General features: G+C 45.1%; 1 protein-coding gene across 2 annotated transcripts in view; it reads left to right on the top strand.

Moving 5' to 3' along the window:
- The window catches only part of ODAD2 (outer dynein arm docking complex subunit 2), a 53,874-nt gene that overhangs the window by 11,659 nt on the left and 22,911 nt on the right, over positions 1-19,304 (top strand). For both annotated transcript variants that reach the window (XM_060192645.1, XM_060192646.1), the window contains exons 8-9: positions 887-982; positions 2,225-2,372. In XM_060192645.1, coding sequence (XP_060048628.1) covers positions 887-982; positions 2,225-2,372 — 244 coding nt within the window. The remainder of the gene's footprint in view (positions 1-886; positions 983-2,224; positions 2,373-19,304) is intronic.

Below are 19,304 nucleotides of genomic sequence, written 5' to 3'. Positions count from 1 at the left end.
TGGAGACAATCAATGTCTGGGTCCTTCACAATTGAGCCAACTTACAGGTTTCCGTCTCTTCTGAATGTTCTGTGGTGTCACCTGATAGGGTGGGTTAGACTCCTGGCCAGTCACATGGGGACCCTAAGCTGCAAGGATTCGAAGGACCCAAGGGGGGTGATTGAGTCCCTTTTGAAAGCAAATCCAGAGAGCTCACAGAAGTCAGGAGTCCTGTGGAGAGAGGAGACACTCTTGTTCCTCAACTCTCTTCAGTTTTGGGGTGTTTGACCGTTGCTTCTTTACACGAGAGAGTAGCCAGAGTGTCACGCACCCTGTTTACCGGGTAGCAGAGTTAAAGTACTGTTTTTTTTAACTGTATTTCCTTCTCAATAATGAGTTTGTGGGACAGATATTTAAACCCAGTATAAGCCAGTGAGTGTGCACATCCCGTCAGACTATTGGCGGCAGTGGTGGGAGGCGGGGTTCTCTAAGCAAGCAGGCAACTTGAACCCAGGGCACTAAGCTTGTGAAGCAGAATCCACAAAGTAAAGAACATAGATGCTGATGAAGAATTATTCCTGGAGCAAAAGAAAGAAATTAATGCTGGGCTCAATGTCTCTCCATAATACAGAGTGTGCGGCTAGTACTTGGAGGACAACAGCGGCTTTGCAGGTGTCAGATAGTGCTGGAACTTCGTCAGTTTCTGTGTTAGGAGCACACACCAGTGGGGTGCATAGGAAATAATATTTCTTTGCATAGGAAATAATATTTCTTTGCATAGGAAATAATATTTCTTTACATAGGAAATAATATTTCTTTGCATAGGAAATATTTCTTTGCATTTTTTTACTTCGTCTTAAGCAGCAGAAAGCAATTAATAGCTAATGTATTTTGTTTTGCTTTGAAGTCGTAAGAGCTCATTCAAAGAGCCCCAAGAAGAAAAACATGGGCGGCACGAAAAGACAGGAACATCTTTTTCACACGGACGAGCCCAGTTAATTCGGTATGTGTCTGATCATGAGGGCAATTAGTTCTTCAAAGACACCCCTCCTCTCACACAAATGGATGGGTTGAAGGGAGTGATGGGCAGTTAACTGCCATGTTGTGATCCAGCTTTGAGCCCATCCCCACTGCCCTAGAGGAAGCTCCAGTCCAGTCTCCATGTCTCTATCTAGAAAAAAAAAAAGTTAACATGAAGCAATGAGACCTCAGTGATGAATATATCTATTGCTATAGATATAACTGTGTTTTATAAATTCATATGTGGGAGATTTTCACTAGAGAGAGACAAGAGAAGCCAGAGCACCGCTCTGGTGGATGCTATGCAAGGGATCAAGCCAGGGTCCTCAGGAAGGCAAGTCCTATACTCTACCAGATGTGCTATTTTTATTGTTATTGTTATTGTTATTATTTTACCACCAAGGTTATCATTGGGGCTCAGTGGCCATTTTTTCTTTTTTCTTCAGGGTTATCACTGTGGCTGTGTCCCTGCACTGCAAATCCACTACTCCTGGAGGCGACTTTCCCCCCATTTTTTTGCCCTTGTTGTTGTCGTCATTGTTATTGTTGTTATCGTTGTTGGATAGGACAGAGAGAAATTGAGAAAGGAGAGGGGAAGACAGAAAAGAGGAGAGAAAGACACCCGCAGACCTGCTTCACTGCCTGTGAAGCGACCCCCCTGCAGGTGGGGAGCCAGGGGTTCGAACTGGGATCCTTGTGCTGGTCCTTGCGCTTTGCGCCATGTGTGCTTAAACTGGTGTGCTACAGCCCGACTCCCCCTTTTTAATTCAATAGGACAGAGAGAAATTGAGAAGGGAAGTAGGTAGTAGCACACCTGGTTGAGGTGTGCACACATGTTACAATGCACAAGGATTCAGGTTTGAACCCCTGGTCTCCACCTGCAGGGGAGAAGCTTTGCAAGTTGTGAAGCAGGGCTGCAGGTGTCTCTCTGTCTCTCTCCCTTAATATCTTCTCCTCCCCTCTCGATTTCTGACTGTATCTATTCAACAATTTTTAATAATAAAAAAGAGGGGGAGAGAAATACAGACACCTGCAGACTGCTTCACCATTCATGAAGCCTCCCCCGTGCAGATGGAGAGGAGGGGTTCGAACCTGGATCCTTGTGCATGGTGATATGTGAGCTTAACCAAGTCTGCCACCACTGGCCCCCTCAGATGCACTATTTCCCCAACTCTCAAACTCGTTTATTATGCAATAGCATTGTCATCATTGTTCTTGTTCTCAGTAAAAGCGTTGAGAAGATTGAGGACATTATCAGCGACAGCTCCTCAGAGAGTGAGGAAGACGAAGAATCGCCCGATCACCGTCAGGAAGCAAACGCAGACTTGCCGTCGGAATATTGGCAGATCCAGAAGCTGGTGAAATATTTAAAGGTAAGACAGACCTTTGGCACCATGCTGGCAGCGTGTTACTTCAGATCCTCTCCCAAAAATGTGTATTCTGCATGCAAGTTTATTCGATACTTTGCTCACATTAAAGTAGTAAGCTTTTCTGTTCATATTTAAGTGTGCATAGGGAAGTTGCGCATGGAGCAAGCAGGCTGCCTGATACCAGCCCTCTCTGACTGTGGAATAGGCAGTGGACCACGTCAGCCACCAGACGAAGAGAATTTGCCACTGTCTTTGGTGTACGGTGTCATTAAAAGAGAGGGGGTACACAGGGGTTAGAATTAGACTTTGACTAAATTTGAGGTTGTATCACTTACAGAATGTGTGACCTTTGAAAAAAGATAAGAGTTTTGAGCCTAATTTTTCTCAACCCGTAGAATAAAATGAGTACCTCTCCTATAGAAATTGAAGATTAAGTTAACATATTTGAATCATATAACTGACACCATGGCTTAAAATATCGACTGGTCCATGTTCATTCTTCTTTTCTGGTATCAGGTTGTTTTTTTTTTTTTTTTTTTTTTCACTTTCTTGGGGTGGGCTGTTAACACCTTACATTACAGTTGTTGTCATATAACCTCTCCTCTCCCCATGGTAAGTGTCTGCAAGACACTCTTCCCCCAACCCAGGTCAAGTCCCATAATCACGCACCCAGACCCTAGCCTTCCCCCCGGCTCATCACTTTCCCTCCTTCCCGAGTCCTTGACTCTGGCACAATGCACCATACCCAGTCCAAGTGTCACCTTATGTTTTCCCTTACTGTCCTTCTGTTTTATTTTACTTTTTTTTATTGCCACCAGGGTTATTGCTGGGGCTCAGTGCCAGTATTATAAATCCACTACTCCTGGAGGTCAGATGCCCTCCCCCCCATTTTGTTCATCTTTCCATTGTGTTTGATAGGACAGAGAGAAGTTGAGAGAGGAGGGGGAGATGAAGAGTGAAAGATAGATACCTGCAGACCTGCTTCAACACTCTGAAGAGTCTCCCTTGCAGGTGGGGAGTGGGGCTCGAAACTGGGTCCTTGTGCATGATGATACGTGCACTCAACCAGGTCCGCCACTGCCCAGCCCTTCATCCTTGTTTCTAGATGTGCACCTATGAGGTGCTTTCGCTTTTTTGCCTTCATGGTTATCACTGAGTTTCAGTGCCTGTACTATTGCATTGTTCCCAGTGTCCTTTTTATTTATTTATTGAGAGAGAGAGAGACAGAGACAGAGACAGTAGGAAGGGGAATCTGCTACCTGCTCACTGCTCTTGAAGTTTTCCCCCTACAGATGGGAACTAGTGGCTTGAACCCAGGCTCTGGTGCATGGTAACATGTGCTCTATTGGATACATCACCCCCCAGTCCCTTTTACTTCTTAACAGGCTGTGTGTGGAAACATTTACATAATGCCTGGCCTGTATAATGTTGTAAGGGCAGAGCAAGGAGTGTGGCTTCCCAAACCCTAGATTGATACTAAGTTCTGATTTTGAGTAGCAGATGTCTGTCAAGTCCAGAGCACTTCTAAAGCTGGAGTCTAGAACCAGTTGTAGAAACAGTCGACTTACTCAGGCTCTCCTCCTGCTTTTGTATGCCTCTAGACAAATCCACCAAGGACACTTGTCAGTGACTGTGCGTATTTCAGGATATTTTAGTGATTCCTAAGTTGTTGAAGGGTATTTGTCCTGTGCCCTTGACACTGCCCTGTCGTTAAAGTTCGGGGCTCCAGCAGGCCGGGCTAGCTTTGCGGTGGTAGACAGAGATGACCAGAGACAGACACACGGCTGGGCAGAGAGGCTTTATTCACGAGCGGGCAAACATGTGCTCTCCTGTCTTTCTGCTCTGGCGGCGGAGAGAGACCCTTAAACTAATCACCACACAGATATGTCCTGCATCCTTCTCCTCTGGTGGCTGCCAGCAGAACTCTGGCAGTACGTAGCATAGGGGGCGGGGAGAAAGTGAGGCGTGAAACTAGCAAGGGCCAAACCAATTCTTCCAGAGGTGGGAGGAAGGAGACCAAACCAATATGAAACATACAACACTGCCCCTAACTGACAGGTAGAATAGCCAATGTGCTCGTTTTGTGAATCCCACACAGGCCCTCTGCAGGGATGTGTCCGCCCAGGGATAACTGAGCCAAGCACATTCCTCCTGCAAGGAGAACTTCCTTTCTCTGATGGACCCAGACTGAGCTGCAGTCTCCAGTGTTTCTTGTGCTTGGGTTGGGGGCCTGGGGGGGGGGGAGTAGAAAAAGACAGTTTTCCATGAATCCTAAGAAAACTGAGTCAAGAGATTGGAGAATGAGAAAATCTTTCTGTTCCTCTGGTAAATGTTAGTCCTCAGGAGGACATTACTGATTTGAAGAGATCTACTGACACTTAGAAAAGCAAGAGCAGAGCACCATCTTGAGCTGCTAATCTCGCCATGGTGTGTGTATGTGTGTATCAGACCAGGCAGTCACGCTGTGTGCTTAGACTGAGCACAACGTTGTGCTTGCCGTACTGTCATAAGCCTGAGCTAAGCACTGGGGGGGGGGGGGGGGGAGAAGCTTGAAAATTCAATGTATATTTTTTAAAAACATATTCAGCATGTTTTAAAAAATATTTATTTATTCATTTATTGAGAGAGAAAGAGAGAAAACCAGAGCATCACTCTCTCTCATATGATACCAGGGAATCAAACTGAGGACCTCATGCTGAAGAGTTCAATGCTTAATCCCTTTTACCACCTCCCAGGCTGCAAGCTTAAGAGGTTGTCTTGCGCGTAGTGCTCTGTGTGCTTAACCAGGTACCATGGCTTGACCCCCAGAGGTTATCTTAGTAGTTCCCTTTGCTGAGTGTACCCAGTGCTGTTTGCTGGCTGTGTTGGGGGAATAAGAAGATGTTTGTGTGAGCATAGGTGTCCGTGTATTCTCTGTTACAATCTGTTATTTGCAAGTGATTTAACAGACAGAATGCAAAGAGAAGGGGGGTGGCCAGTGGTGCACTGTGTTAAGAGCAAGGATCCCAGTTCAAGCCCCCCTACCCCCACCCCAGTCTCCCACCTATAAGGAGGTTGCTTCACAAGCAGCAGAGTGGGTCTGCAGGTGTCTATCTTTCTCTACCTCTCTATAAACCCTCTCAGTTTCTCTCTGTCCTATCTAATTAAAGAAAAATTAAAATAAAAAGTGCCACCAGAAGCAGTGGATTTGTAATACAGGCACCGAGTCCCAGCAACTGGAGGGAGAAAAAAAAAAAAAAAGGAAATGCAAAGAGAAGAAGTTGTTTCTTGTGTTGGGTAACACACCATCATGAAAACAGAAATCAATCTAAGTCTGAATTAGCAAAGGTGACACAGGTGCCAGTGGGTGAACCATCTCAGGACAAGCAGAGCAGAGCAGAGGCCATGTGTTCACCATTAGAAAGGAGGTGAGGGGACAGGAAAGTTCGCTCAGAAGCAGGGCACACGCCTTGCCTGTGTGAGACCCTATATCCCGTCCCTGGAATTAAAAGTTAAAAAAGAGAGATGCTAGGCTCTCCTCCCTACACCCCCACCTCTCAGGATAAAATGAGTTTTCACTAAAAAGACCTGATATGCAACAAACTCTAATGCTCCCTTTAGCTGTGCTTTTGGAAACCTCTTGACGATTTGACCAATGTCAATCCAAAAGTCGAGAAAAAAATGTTGGAAAATTTTTCATGAAGTTAAAAAATAAGAGAGACTTTTGATGAGAACAGTTAATGCGTTGTGGACTTTCATGTTAAGAATTATCCAGATTGCAAGGCTTTTGTACTAGCTTTTGACTTTCAAGTGGTTTTTCTTTCTTTCTTTCTTTCTTTTTTTTGCATGATCCCCTTTTTTATAGGACTTTCTGTTATCAAAAAGCAGGTGATCATTTTTATATGTTCTGCAATATTTTTAGCTTTCCATTTATTTATTCATTCATTATTTTATTGTTTATTTATTATTTTTAAACTTATTATTGGATAGAAACAGAGAAATTCAGATGGGAGGAGAAGGCAGAAAGGGAAATACATTTGCAGCCCTGCTTCACCACTTGTGAAGTTTCCCCTTTGCAGGTTGGGACCAGGGACTTGAACCCAGGTCCTTGTGCACTGTAATGTGTGCTCTTAACCAGGTACACCACTGTCTGGCCCCTTTATTTTTTTATTTTTACAGAAAACCCTTGAGAACATTTGCCATATCTGTCACAAAGAATGACTTCCTGTTCGTTACTATTTACTCACTTGTATGGTCATCCTTTTCATTTCGAAACACATATGCAATTTAGGGGAAGCAGAGTTACTTATGACTTGAGGGATTTCTGGGCATTGCCGTTTCTCATTCTGGAATCTTGAAGATGCATATCTGCGGGGAGTTTGGAAACACAGGTTGAAGTTCAGCCCTGGGGTCTGGTCACCCTGTTGGTGAGTGTGTCTGCACATATCACGCACATCCAATGGGGTGACGATGTACAGGCTCAGGAAAGCTTGTTGGAAAAAACTACTTGTGAAACTAGGGTACACTCAGCTCCAGTACCTTTGCCCCTAAAGGGAACCCACAGAGCTGTCTCAGAAAGTCTTTCTCATCCTGGGAAAGGACCTGGCAGCTGAGTTCTTTGTTTTCAGCCTTGCCACAGTTTAAAGATGGCCTTCTGAGAGATCAGAACAGCCCTAGTGTTTTTCTAAAGAATCCTGGGTGAATATCGTTATTTCATGAGTAAAAGCAAATAAAGAATTAAAGCACAGACATTGCAACTGAGACAGGAAATAGAGTAACCAAGCAGTCAGAAGCTGGGTGTGTGTGTGCATGTGCATGTGCGTGTGCGTGTGTGTGTGTGTGTGTGTGTGAGAAAGACTCCATTTGAGTCACTCAGTGGCCTGGGGGTGGTACAGGGGCCTGGGGGGAGTTGATGGACGATTGTGCTGTAAGCCAACTTCTGGATCAAGGCAACAAACTATCTCCTATTTTTGTATTGTTATGACTATTAAATGAGATCTACCTTAGGCTTAGCACAAAGTACTTCACGCCTATTGTTGTACTGACAGAAGCCTAATAGGCCAGTACAGGTGGCCTTCATTGTTGGCTTTTAAGTTTTCTAGCAAGAAAGAAAAGGAGAGAACTGACAGCACCTTCATCCTGTGAGGAAAAGACTTTTACCATCACAGAGTAACAAAATAACCCAGTTGCCAACATGTAACTGAACCCAGGACTAAGAGCAGAAAGAATTCTCTCCCTGAGGATTTTACGGGGCAACCTCACTAATCTCCTCCCCTGGAACATGGCAAAGGGAGTCTCTCATAATAGCCTTATTATTGAATGGCTGTCCTGAGCTTTTTCAGCTCTTAGGGGTAAGTCTACATAACAGGAGGCCAAAAAGTGATGCACTGTTTCTGTCCCAGAACAGCTAAGGGAAACGTTTATTGATGAAGTGCTACTTAAGCTTTGCACAAGTGACCCATCAATAAATCATGTGCTAATATGGTGCTTTTGGCCAGACAGTAAATTGCATGGAATTATTATAGTCCCCACAGGTAAATATTCCTAATGTAGCCAATAAAAGAGAAAGTATATCTACAAATGATTTCAAGACTTTTGACACAGATCAATGTTTTATATGGAGACACAAAAGGATATTAAAAAGTCTGTGAAATGCAAAATTGAATGTCTCTAGGTAATCTCAAAATAAATACGGCTGACATTTTAATTTGCAAGATCCTGCCTTAAATGTGGATTTGGATTTAGCAGAGAAATATTAATGTTGACCTGACTTTCTACTTACCGTTTTCTGAGTACAGTAGTATCTGTCATTGTTGACGGACACATTGATGATCTTATTAATATTCCAAGCAGGTCAGGGAACTGTAGCTCAGAATATACCCAGAGGTATGAGCTCAGGTCTTGGCATATACATAAGGGCATTTGTATTTAATTCTTTGGCTTTGCTATCCAGTTCATTTTGACCTATAAGTTTTATATAGGTGTATATGTTCTTTTGATCTAAATGTCTGGAACACAATGTAGTGTTTGAACTAGTGAATACATTGTGTTTTGCTCAACAGTCTTTTCAGTGTTTCCCCCACGTGGTTGAGGACTCTGGACTCTAATTCTTTTTTTTTTTTTAATTTTTAATTTAATTTTATTTATTCCCTTTTGTTGCCCTTGTCGTTTTATTGTTGTAGTTATTATTATTGTTGTTGTCATCATTGTTGGATAGGACAGAGAGAAATGGAGAGAGGAGGGGAAGACAGAGAGGAGGAGAGAAAGACAGACACCTGCAGACCTGCTTCACCGCCTGTGAAGTGACTCCCCTGCAGGTGGGGAGCTGGGGCTCGAACCGGGATCCTTATGCTGGTCCTTGTGCTTTGCGCCACCTGTGCTTAACCCGCTGCGCTACAGCCCGACTCCCTCTGGACTCTAATTCTAAGTGCAGTAATAACTTGGTATTTACCTACCGTAATGCGTAGGAATTCCCCTCTGCTTTCTGCTTTCCTTCTGGGTCAGTTGGTCTGTCTTGAGTCAGCTTCTTGAATGGAGAGGCCAGATAAATCTCATTTGTGTATCTTGCAAAGCCTCCTGCTGGTGGGCACAGACTGGCATCTCACCCTCTGCCCTCATGGTGTAACAGGGAAAGGATGAGGTGTCAGAGGGATAAGGAGGGGTGAGGTAGACTCAGATACATAGGACAGTTTAAAACAAAAGAAGAAAGTTTTGGTGTTGTCTTTTTCCCCCCAACCAGGATTATTGCTAGGACTCAGTGTCTGCATGGCGAATCAAAACACTTTGGGAAGCCTCTTTTGCCCTTTTTCTGCTTGATAACGATCGAGAGAAATTGAGAGGGAACGGGGAGATAGAGGAGGAGGGAGAGGAAGAGGGAAAAATTGAGGAGGAGGAGAGAGGAAAGAGAGAGAGAGACTTTTGAAGTACTGCTTTACCATTTGTGAAGATTGCCCCCTGCAGTTGGGGACTGGGATGGGGCCTTGAACCTGGACCCTTGTTCATTATGACCAGTGCTGCCCCAAATTCCCTATTTTTATATTGTGTCCTTCCAGTCAAAAGTTTCTACACACAAAACTCTGTGAGAACTTCTGATTTGAAAACTGGGGGACTTCATAAATGGTGTGTCAGAATCTCAACAATGACATAGGGGCAGCAGTAGTTCTGGAGTTTGAGAGGCTTGACGATGTGATGCAAACACTTGCGGCTCGGAGGTAGTGGAGAATGGCTGATTAGAGTGCTGGATGAAAACACATCTGTTCTTTCCACACACCATGTTGGCGAGATGTGGCATCAACCTTTATCTGCTTACGTTCCTTCAGCGCTGCTGTTGAGGTCCCCTTTCATGTGAGCCAGTCATCTTGCCAGTTTGCCTCCTGTCTTGTTCTGTGGCCATCAGTTCAGAATTTTCAGGCTGTGAAAAGTGGAGGCACTTGGCAATTCTCCCAGCTCATCAGGGACCAAGATTCCACTTGAGAGTTGGCCTTAAGACAGTCATATCAGAGAAACAGGCTGGGAGTATGGATTCACCTGCCAATGCCCATGTCCAGTGGAGAAGCAATTACAGAAGCCAGACCTCCCACCTTCTGCATCCCAAAAATATATTTTTTTTCCTCCAGGGTTATTGCTGGGCTCGGTGCCTGCACCATGAATCCACCGCTCCTGGAGGCCATTTTCCCCCCTTTTGTTGCCCTTGTTGTAGCCTCGTTGCAGTTATTATTATTGCCATTGTTGATGTTGTTCATTGTTGGATAGGACAGAGAAAAATGGAGAGAGGAGGGGAAGACAGAGAGGGGGAGAGAAAGAGAGACACCTGCAGACCTGCTTCACTGCCTGTGAAGTGATTCCCCTGCAGGTGGGGAGCCGGGGGCTCAAACTGGGATCCTGACGCAGGTCCTTGCGCTTTGCGCCACCTGTGCTTAACACACTGCGCCACCACCCGACCCCCCACAAATAATTTTGTTCCATACTCCCAGAGGGGGAGAAATGATAAGGCAAGATGACCAGAGAGCTCCGAACTCCAACTCTATCAGGACCCAGAGAGAGAAGAGGAAAAAAGAAGGGACATTCAGAAGCAGTAATAGGTGTAGATGTGGCTTAGAAAGGATGAGGAGGGGGGCTGGGAGGTAGTGCAGTAGGTTAAGCGTAAGGACTTGTTGGTATGCTTCTAAATTCTGCTTCTAAGACCTTCTGTTTCGATCATCACATTAGGTTCGCTTGTATTACTTACGATGTGGTCTATTTACATAATCACTGTTTTATCTGGGTCCTGCCCTGCCTGCAGGGTATTGGTTTAATCCCCACTGGTTAGATGGAAGCTTTCTATGTTCTTTTCGCGCTCTTTTTTTGCTCCACCCCCTCTCCTAGTCATTTCCTTTCCCTTGTCACCGCCTGTGAAGAGATGCATAAAAGGCGATGTATCTGATTCATAAATGAGATACTGCTTCCCAGCTCAGCCACGAGTCCCTGGTCGTCTCTCTACTGCCTGTGAAAGCTAGCCCAGCCCAGCAAGGACTGGCGTAAGGATCCTGGTTTTAACCCCCAGCTCCCCACCTGCAGGGTGGTTGCTTTGCAAGCGGTAAAGCAGGTCTGCAGGTGTCTATCTTTCTCTTCTCCTCTCTGTCTTCCCCTCCTCTCTCGATTTCTCTCTGTCCTGTCCAACAACAACAACAACAGCTATAACAACCACAACAAGGGTAACAAATGGGAAAAATAACCTCCAGAATTAGGGGATTCACTGAGGCCCATGATAACCCTGGAAGCAAAAAAAAGAAAAAGAAAGAAAGAGAAAGGATGAGGAGGCAGGATCATAGAAAAAAATGGACAAGTATGTATAAATATAGACAGATAGTTTAAAAAGTCATCCCGTATCTGCAACTTTAGAAGTTGAATGGAGGGACTGGGGATACAGAACTCTGGTGGTAGGAATCGTGTGGAGCTATACACCTGTTAAAATTTTGTAAATCAATATTAAATCATTAATAAGATAGTCACATCAAAAATTGCAGAAAGCTTCCCCAAAAGGACCTTCAGGACTTCTTCCCAGGTTGGTGTTGAATTTCCTTTTTTTTTTTTTTTAAGTGTTCTCACTACAGACATTTTCAGAACTTGAAAAAGCTTTGCTCTAAGAACTGCATTTGTGGTTCTCGGTTCCTGAGTGATCTCTGACCAGTGATTAAAAGCCAGCCACCAAAACAAAACACTGCAAATGCTTAAGGAGTTCTTCGAAGTCTTATGAGTCTTCATCACAGGAATTTTATGTCCTCTGCAATGCATTACAGTTAATTAAATTCCTTTCCCATTCCTCGGGGTTGGGTTTGGAATAGCATGTACTGTGACCCCAGTTTCATTGTGGAAAAGCTGAGGAAGAGGACGCACAGAAGCTGTCTGCTGGCTGGCTAGCTTCAGGATTCTATTTTGATTGCAAATTGCCTGATATTCTAATCCCTCCAGCCCCAAAGTGAGGGTCCAGGAGGTCCACTGACATCACTAGTTTGTGCTTCTGTCTAATCTCTAGTGTGATGTCCTTTATTTGAGTAAGAGATTAATTAAACAGGAAACACCTACCAATCAAACTCATTGTGCATTTTTGGAAGGCAGTGCTGGGACTCATTCTTTCACTTGGCTTTTAGTTAAGGAGGTGGAAAAGAATGCAGTGGTGTGGTGTTATTCTTGTTGAAAAGAATCTTTCAAAGACAGAAAACAGTGGTTACTGTTTATGCACCTAAATCAACTCCAGTGGTCCGAAAGGAAAGTGAGTGTGACTTTCCGGGGGGAATGTTAAGTCCACACATCTGTTGCTACACTGATGTGGATTAACATTTTTAAACCTCAATGTGATAAACTTAGGAGAACTTTTGCGTTGTAATACCTGTTAGAAAGCATAAGGCATTTAAATGCAATTTGTCGAACAAGATTTGTACTTCTTAAGTAATGCATAGAGGAAGTGAGCGTGTTTTAAGTTTTTGCATTATTTTTTATATTGCCTGCAAAAAAAAAGGAGAGGCATCTCATCACCACTAGGGAACCGGTATCCCAGAAATAAAATGAGAATTCATTATAAATCATATAATTGGGGGTCGGGCATTAGTGCAGAGGGATAAGTGCACATGGTGCAAATGGCAAGGACCGACATAAGGATCCCAGTTCGAGCCCTGGGCTCCCCATCTGCAGGGGAGGGGTCGCTTCACAAGCGGTGAAGCACGTCTGCAGGTGTCTCTCTCTCCTCCTCCCTGTCTTCCCCTCCTCTCTTGATTTCTCTCTGTCCTATCCAACAACAACGACATTAATAGCAATAATAACCACAATAACGATAAAACAACAAGGGCAACAAAAGGGGAAAAATTAATAACCTCCAGGAGTAGTGGTGTGGTGCAGGCACCTAGCCCCAGCAATAAGCCTGGAGGCAAAAAAAAATCATATAATTGAGTAAAATACAATGGCATATTTCTCAGTTGGTTATCACAGACTAGTAAGGAGGAAAAATCAGTGTAAAGATCATTAGAAAGACAACACGCATCTGGAACCTGGTGGCTGAAGGAGAGTTAAGATATAAAGAAGAGCAAATTGTTGACTAATCATGAACCTAAAGGCAAGAATATAGCAGATGAAGATTTGGGGTCTCCACTTTGGAAAAAGCTAGTAGGTCTATTTTAGGTATATTCCAAGGGACCCATGACCCTATTAGTTTTTGCCTGTGCCTGACATCTAATATGCAGATGACCTAAGTTATTGTCTGGGGGGGGGGTGTCCGGTGTCATAGTTGGCTGGATAAGACAGGTGAAATTCAGGGGCCAGGTGTTACAAGGATCAAGGATCCAGATTCAGATCCACAACCTTCACCTGTAGGGGAAAAGCTTCATGAGTGGTGAAGCAATGTTGCAGGTGTCTCTTTCTTCCTCTCTATTTCCCCTTTCCCTCTCAATTTCTCTCTGTCTCTTATCCATATGTGAAGTAAAATAAAATCTTCCATGACAGGTAAAAGTCGGTAGTGGAGGCACCTGTTCCTGGAGTCAGGTTCTTAGGAGCCGTAGATACCCCCAGAGTCTCGACTGTCCCCAAACATGGTCCTCAGCTGGTTCAGCTTGTCTATCCACCCTGCTCCAGCTGTGACTGCAGTGCTGAGCTGCCCCAAACCACTGGTTTCTGGGCACCCACACTAAGAAAACAAAAAACAAAAACGCAGATGTGTGGATCAGTCAGGCCTCCTCTAGTGACAAACGGACTTGCCACATGAGATTTTTAGCTGACTCCTCTTTCATTCTGTCAATTTTTTTAATTATTCCACGGTCATTTAAAAAGAATCATTACCTATTCTACATACACATTTCAGTAAGGGTGTAATATATCAGCACCTCTGGCTAATTTCTTTTCCTTTGGGGATAGAGGCAGGCCATTATTTTCTCTGTTTCCCTCTTGAGTTTCATTTGAACCTAAAGACCATGAGTCCTGGGATCATCAGTGTGATACCTGCTTGCAAATAAGCAGAAGGCAAAGCAATATAGGTTAGCGCTCTGACTCACGCGCTTATTATATGCCACTCACCTTCAGCGCTGAGCCTGGGAAATGAAGTGCATCTCCGAGCCAACCTCTGTCTTCATTAATAAACAGGTGTTGGCAGGAGTTCACTTTCCTTGCCCTCAGAGTGGCATGTTTGCAGGAAAATATGCCGAGAACATTCTAGGCCAGCAGGGTAGCTGCGTGACAGTGACAGCCATGTCACCCCATAGGGTCTCACCTGCTGCCTCCTGGTTGAGGGAGGGGACAGGGGGAAGGGCTGGAGGGATCTCTGCTCAGTGTTCTCCACAGTGATGCACAGTCCTCTCCAGCCCAGGCCCTGGAAGACACCAGGCTTTTATTTTCCAGAACCAGGCCTTGCACATGCTTCTGGGCTGCATTTGCTTGCTTGCTTATTTATTTTGAGACAGAGAAGGCAGAGAGAGAGAGAGAGACACAGAGAGAGAGAGTGAGAGAGAGAGAGAGTGAGAGAGACCGAAAGACTACAGCACTAAAGCTTCCTTCATTGTGGAGAGGCCTGAGCTCTAACCTGGGACCTGCACATGACAAAACAGCGCACTATCCAAAAGAGCTATTTTGCCAGCCCATCTAGGCTGCTTTTACATTCAGGAGAGGGAGAGGGGAAAGAAGAGGAAGATGGGGAAGGGGAGAGAGAGAGGAGGAGGAAGGGGAGAGGGAGAGGGAGAGAGAGAGAGAGGTAGAGCACAGCACCGGACCTGTCATGGCACCTTCCCCGTGGGACTGGAACCTGGGCCATGCCCATGGCAAGGCACACATGCCACCCACTGAGCTCTCTCTCTGGCCCCCAGTGTGATCCTTTCAATAATGCTCAGCTTGCCTTTCCTCCCCAGTTCTTCCCAAAGCAAACACCATGTATTTTTATTTATTTATTTATTTGCTTCCAGGGTTATTTCTGGGGCTCAGTGGCCACACTATAAATCCACTGCTCCTGGGGGCTATTTTTTTTCCCTTTTGTTGCCCTTGTTTATTATTATTCTTCTTATTGTTGTTGTTGTTGTTGTTGCTGTCATTGTTGTTGGATAGGACAGAGAGAAATGGAGAGAGGAGGGGAAGACAGAGAGGGGGAGAGAAAGACACCTACAGACCCGCTTCACTGTTTGTGAAGTGAACGCTCCTGCAGGTGGGGAACGGGGCTCAAAACCGGGATCCTTACACCGGTCCTTGTGCTTCACACCATGTGTGCCCAACTCACTGTGCTACCACCAGGCCCCCAGCAAACAGCATTTAATATTTCCTGTCAGATATGAGTAGTAATTACAATTCTTTGGGCTGCATGGTCGTGCACCCGGTTGCGTGCATGTGTTAGCCATGCACAGAGAGCTGGGAGGAAGCTTCACGAGTGGTGAAGCAGGGCTGCAGCTGTCTCTCTTTCTTGCTCCTTCTCTATCTCCCCCTCCTCTCTCAACTTCTCTCTGTCTCTATATGATAAATATATATCTTTTTAAATTGCCACCAGGGTTATTACTGGGGCTCCGTGCTGCAGCCTTTTTTCCTTTTTTTTTTTTTAAATTTAATAGAACAGAAATTGAGAGGAGGGAGGGAGATAGGGAGAGAGACAGAGACATACCTGCAGATGTGCTTCACCTCTTGTGAAGCCTCCTCCACCCCACAGGTGGAGAGTGGGGGGCTGAAACCTGGGTCCTTGAATATTCTAAAGTGTGCTCTCAACGGACTATGCTACCACCCAGCCCCCTGAGTGGTATATATATTTATATATATATTCATCTTATTGTAATGGAGGGCAAGGAGAGGGGTGTATATATACAGAGAGAGACAGAAAGACCAGAACACTGCTCAGCTCTGGCTTATAGTGATGCTGGGGATTGAACCTGGGACCTTGGAGCCTCAGGCATAAAGTCTTTTTTGCATAGCCACTATGCTATCTCCCCAGTTATAAATAAAGATAATTTTTAAAACCACAGTTCTTAACTCAACCTGTGGGCCCTACAGGTTCTGAGGCTCCCACACTGGCCTCCTGTGGGTCCTCTGAGACGCTGCCTACCACCTCTACTTCCTCTGCCACCAGAGATGCATCTCCACTTGGTCCAGATTCCTGCCCGCCCAGAGAGCCCTTCCCAGGGCGGGGGGTGGGGGGGTGGTGGCGGCCTCTCCACTGACCTGGCTCCCTTCCAGGCTCACTTTAAGGCTTCTTTTCGGGGGCTTCAGTCCACACCCCCTATCACTCTCCCCAGTGGCAGCCCTCACACATAAAGCTTTTACTTCTTTGGATGAGCTTTGAGAAAGAAAAAAAAAGAAATCGCGATCACTCTTCCTGGTTAAGTCAGGAGCTCCAGCAGGTAGAAGCACCATCTGTTTCTGGTTGCCAGGAGGTCTGTGGTGTCTGGTCCCGGCTCCTGAACAGTGAGTGTGTGGGGAACTGGCTGTGAGCACATGGTGCAGCTCAGACTTGGCTTTTCTCTGAAACACGTCTCTCCGTCTCAGCTGAGTAGATGCTCACCGATTACCCGCAGTGAGGAGGCTGCAAGTGTTCCCTGCATGGGTAGCCCCTGCTCTCTTCAGGTTACGCCCCTCTGCTTTGAGGGGCGCAACCCGGGGAAGATGTCCACTTCTATGGCAAATGCAAGAATAGCCTTTGGCATGGACTTGGCAGCTTCTCCTGTTCTAGCGTATCGAGCGTGACCCCACCAAACTCCTTTGCCGGGAACTGCTTTCTGCTGGCTGTGAGTTCATCATTCCTGCCTTCACTATATACCTGTGTTTTTTCAACTGTATTGTTTTAGGATGATTTTGTGTGCTAAGTTGTTAGATTTGAGAATGCTAAAAGACTATTTTTCCTCATATGAATTAGCCACGAGGGCCCGATAGCTTGGTGCATTGGACACCTGCCTTGCTGTGTGCACAGTCCGGGTTCCAGTCCTGTCACCACGTGGGAGGTGCTGTGTCTCTGAGTAGCTCAGGCACCATGCTGTCTCTCTTTCTGTTCCTCTTTCTCTTGCCTATCTGAATGAAAAACATCTGGGAGCAGTGAAACTGCACTTGTTCAAGGCTCTAGCTGTGCAAAAAAAAAAAAAAATTAACATGAACGTCTATTTTCTTCCCATTTTGGATCACGAGAGGTTTCATGGCTGCGGGGCAACACTTCTTTTTTTTTCCTTTTGCCACCAGGGAACTCAGTGCCAGCACCACTCCACTGCTCCTTGAGATGGCTGGTTGGCTGGTTGTTTTTTTTTTTTTTTAATTTCTATTTATTTTCTTTTTGGTAGAGGGTGAGAGCCACAGAAGGAGACAGACAGACAGACAGAAAGGGACATACTGCAGCATTATTCCACTGCTCATAAGGCTCCCCCCTGCAGGTGGGGACCTCACACAGGGGAAAGTATATGCACCTTACTGGATGAGCCACCACCGGGCCCCTGGGAACCATCTGGCATTTTAAAACTTCTTTGTATATTTGCCACTAGAGTCTTTGCTGGGACTCAGGGCCTCCATGATAACTCCAAAGTCTTGGTGGCCATTTCCCCCACCCTTCTTTCTCTTCTTATAATAGAGGGAAGAGAGATAAAGAGGACACCTGCAGCACTGCTCCACTAGTGAAGCTTCCCTTCACAGGGCCCCGGGGATTTGAACCTAAAGATTTTGTTTAGGGGGCTGGGCTGTGGTGCACCTGGTTAAGCACACTAAGCGCAACGACCCACTCAACAATCTGGGTTCCAGACCCTGGCTCCTCACCTGCAGGGGGGAGTCACTTCACAGGTGGTGAAGCAGAAGCAAGTCTGCAGGTGTCTATTTTTTCTCTCTCCCTTCCTCCTCTCTCATTTCTCTCTGTCTTTCCTAGCCAATAAAATGAAAAAAAAAGGGGGGGGCTACCAGGTGCAGTGGGTTCATGATGCCGGCACCACGCTCCAAGCCCCAAGCCCCAGTGATAAACCTGGAGGCAAAAAAAATTTTTTTGTGTCTCTCTTTGCCTCTAGGGTTATCGCTGGGGCTTGGTGCCTGCACTACAAATCCACTATTCCTGGAGACAGCTGTTTTTTTTTTTTTTCTCTTTTGTTGCCCTTGTTTATCGTTGTTGTTGGATAGGACAGAGAAATCAAGAGAGGAGGGGAAGAAAAAGACAGACACCTGCAGACCTGCTTCACTGCTTGTGAAGCAATCCCCCTGCAGGTGGGGAGCCGGGGCTCAAACCAGAACTCTTACGTCGGTCCTTGTGCTTTGCATCATGTGCGCTTAACCCGCTGCCCTACTACCCAACCCCCCCAATTTTTTTAAATTTACAGTCTCTTTAATTAAGCTATTTGGAGCTATAAAACTGCATTTCAATGACAGATAATTTAGGAAAATATTCCAAATAAACCATATTGAATCTCAATTAAAAGGATGCTTGCCTTGGTATATATACATGAGACAGATTGGCAGAATGAGATAGAGATTGACATGCACAAGAACAAGTATTACACTTGGTAGAGGGCATATGCTTGGGCTCTAACTAAAGGCTAAAGGGCCAGTATCTGGAGCCTTAAGTACTGAAGAGCATGATTTCAATTCTCAGTGCTACCATGGGCCTCATAGCAACACTCACTGTTGAACAGGAGTCAACAAAGACTTTGATGATAGTGATATAAAACACTGTCTGGGGAGGGAACCATGGGCTTGATGCTTCCTTGTCTTTCAAAAAGAAAATACTGAGAGAAAACAACATCCACGCAACACCTCCATGTCCAAAACCAGGTCGTGATAATGAACACTTGCCATCCGGCCCCAGGAGGGGAAGAAGCAAAAGCAGCAGGAGCCCAGAGCCACCTGAGAGGCAGCAGGCTGGAAGAAAAGGAGCAGCCGGAATCACGTTCATTCCAGAAAGGGAAAGGCTGACCAAGTGCCTCCTCCGGCAGCGAATCAAATCATCTCTGACTGTATTTTTCGCCATCTCTTAAAACCTCCCCAATGCAAATGAGTGATAAAATGTGAAAATAAGTATTGGAAACTAATAACGTTCTCCAGGGAGATGACAATGAAAAAAGAAACCTTATTTGCACAGTGGCCTCCGAATCTGGTCAGAGCAGAAGGAACGTTTGACAATCCTGTGACATAGTTTGGTATTTAAAGAACAGCAATTGGCTCAACATTTGTATGTTGCATATTTTGGCTCTCTCCCCCTTGGTATTCATTCTGAAAGATTTACAGTCCTTTGGGGAGTATGGTCAGTGACAAGAGTAGAACTAAATCCTGAAATGTGGAAAAACTAACTTTCCTTAATATAAAACTCTTCTTAAAAAAAAATCCCTCAAGCCTATGAATGTTTCCAGATTTTCAGAAAGAAAAAAAAAAAGATGATTTACAGGATTTTTTTTTTCTGTTTCTGCAAAGATCTAACTTCTCAGTGATAAATGGAAAATTTCCATCCTTTGTCTTCAAATGGGCCTAGAGATAGTTCAGAAAATATGAAATCTTCTTTGGGGAAAG

This window comes from Erinaceus europaeus, chromosome 6 (genome assembly GCF_950295315.1).
Source record: "Erinaceus europaeus chromosome 6, mEriEur2.1, whole genome shotgun sequence".
Classification (NCBI taxonomy): Eukaryota; Metazoa; Chordata; class Mammalia; order Eulipotyphla; family Erinaceidae; genus Erinaceus; species Erinaceus europaeus.
This window is presented reverse-complemented; position numbering and strand designations above follow the sequence as displayed.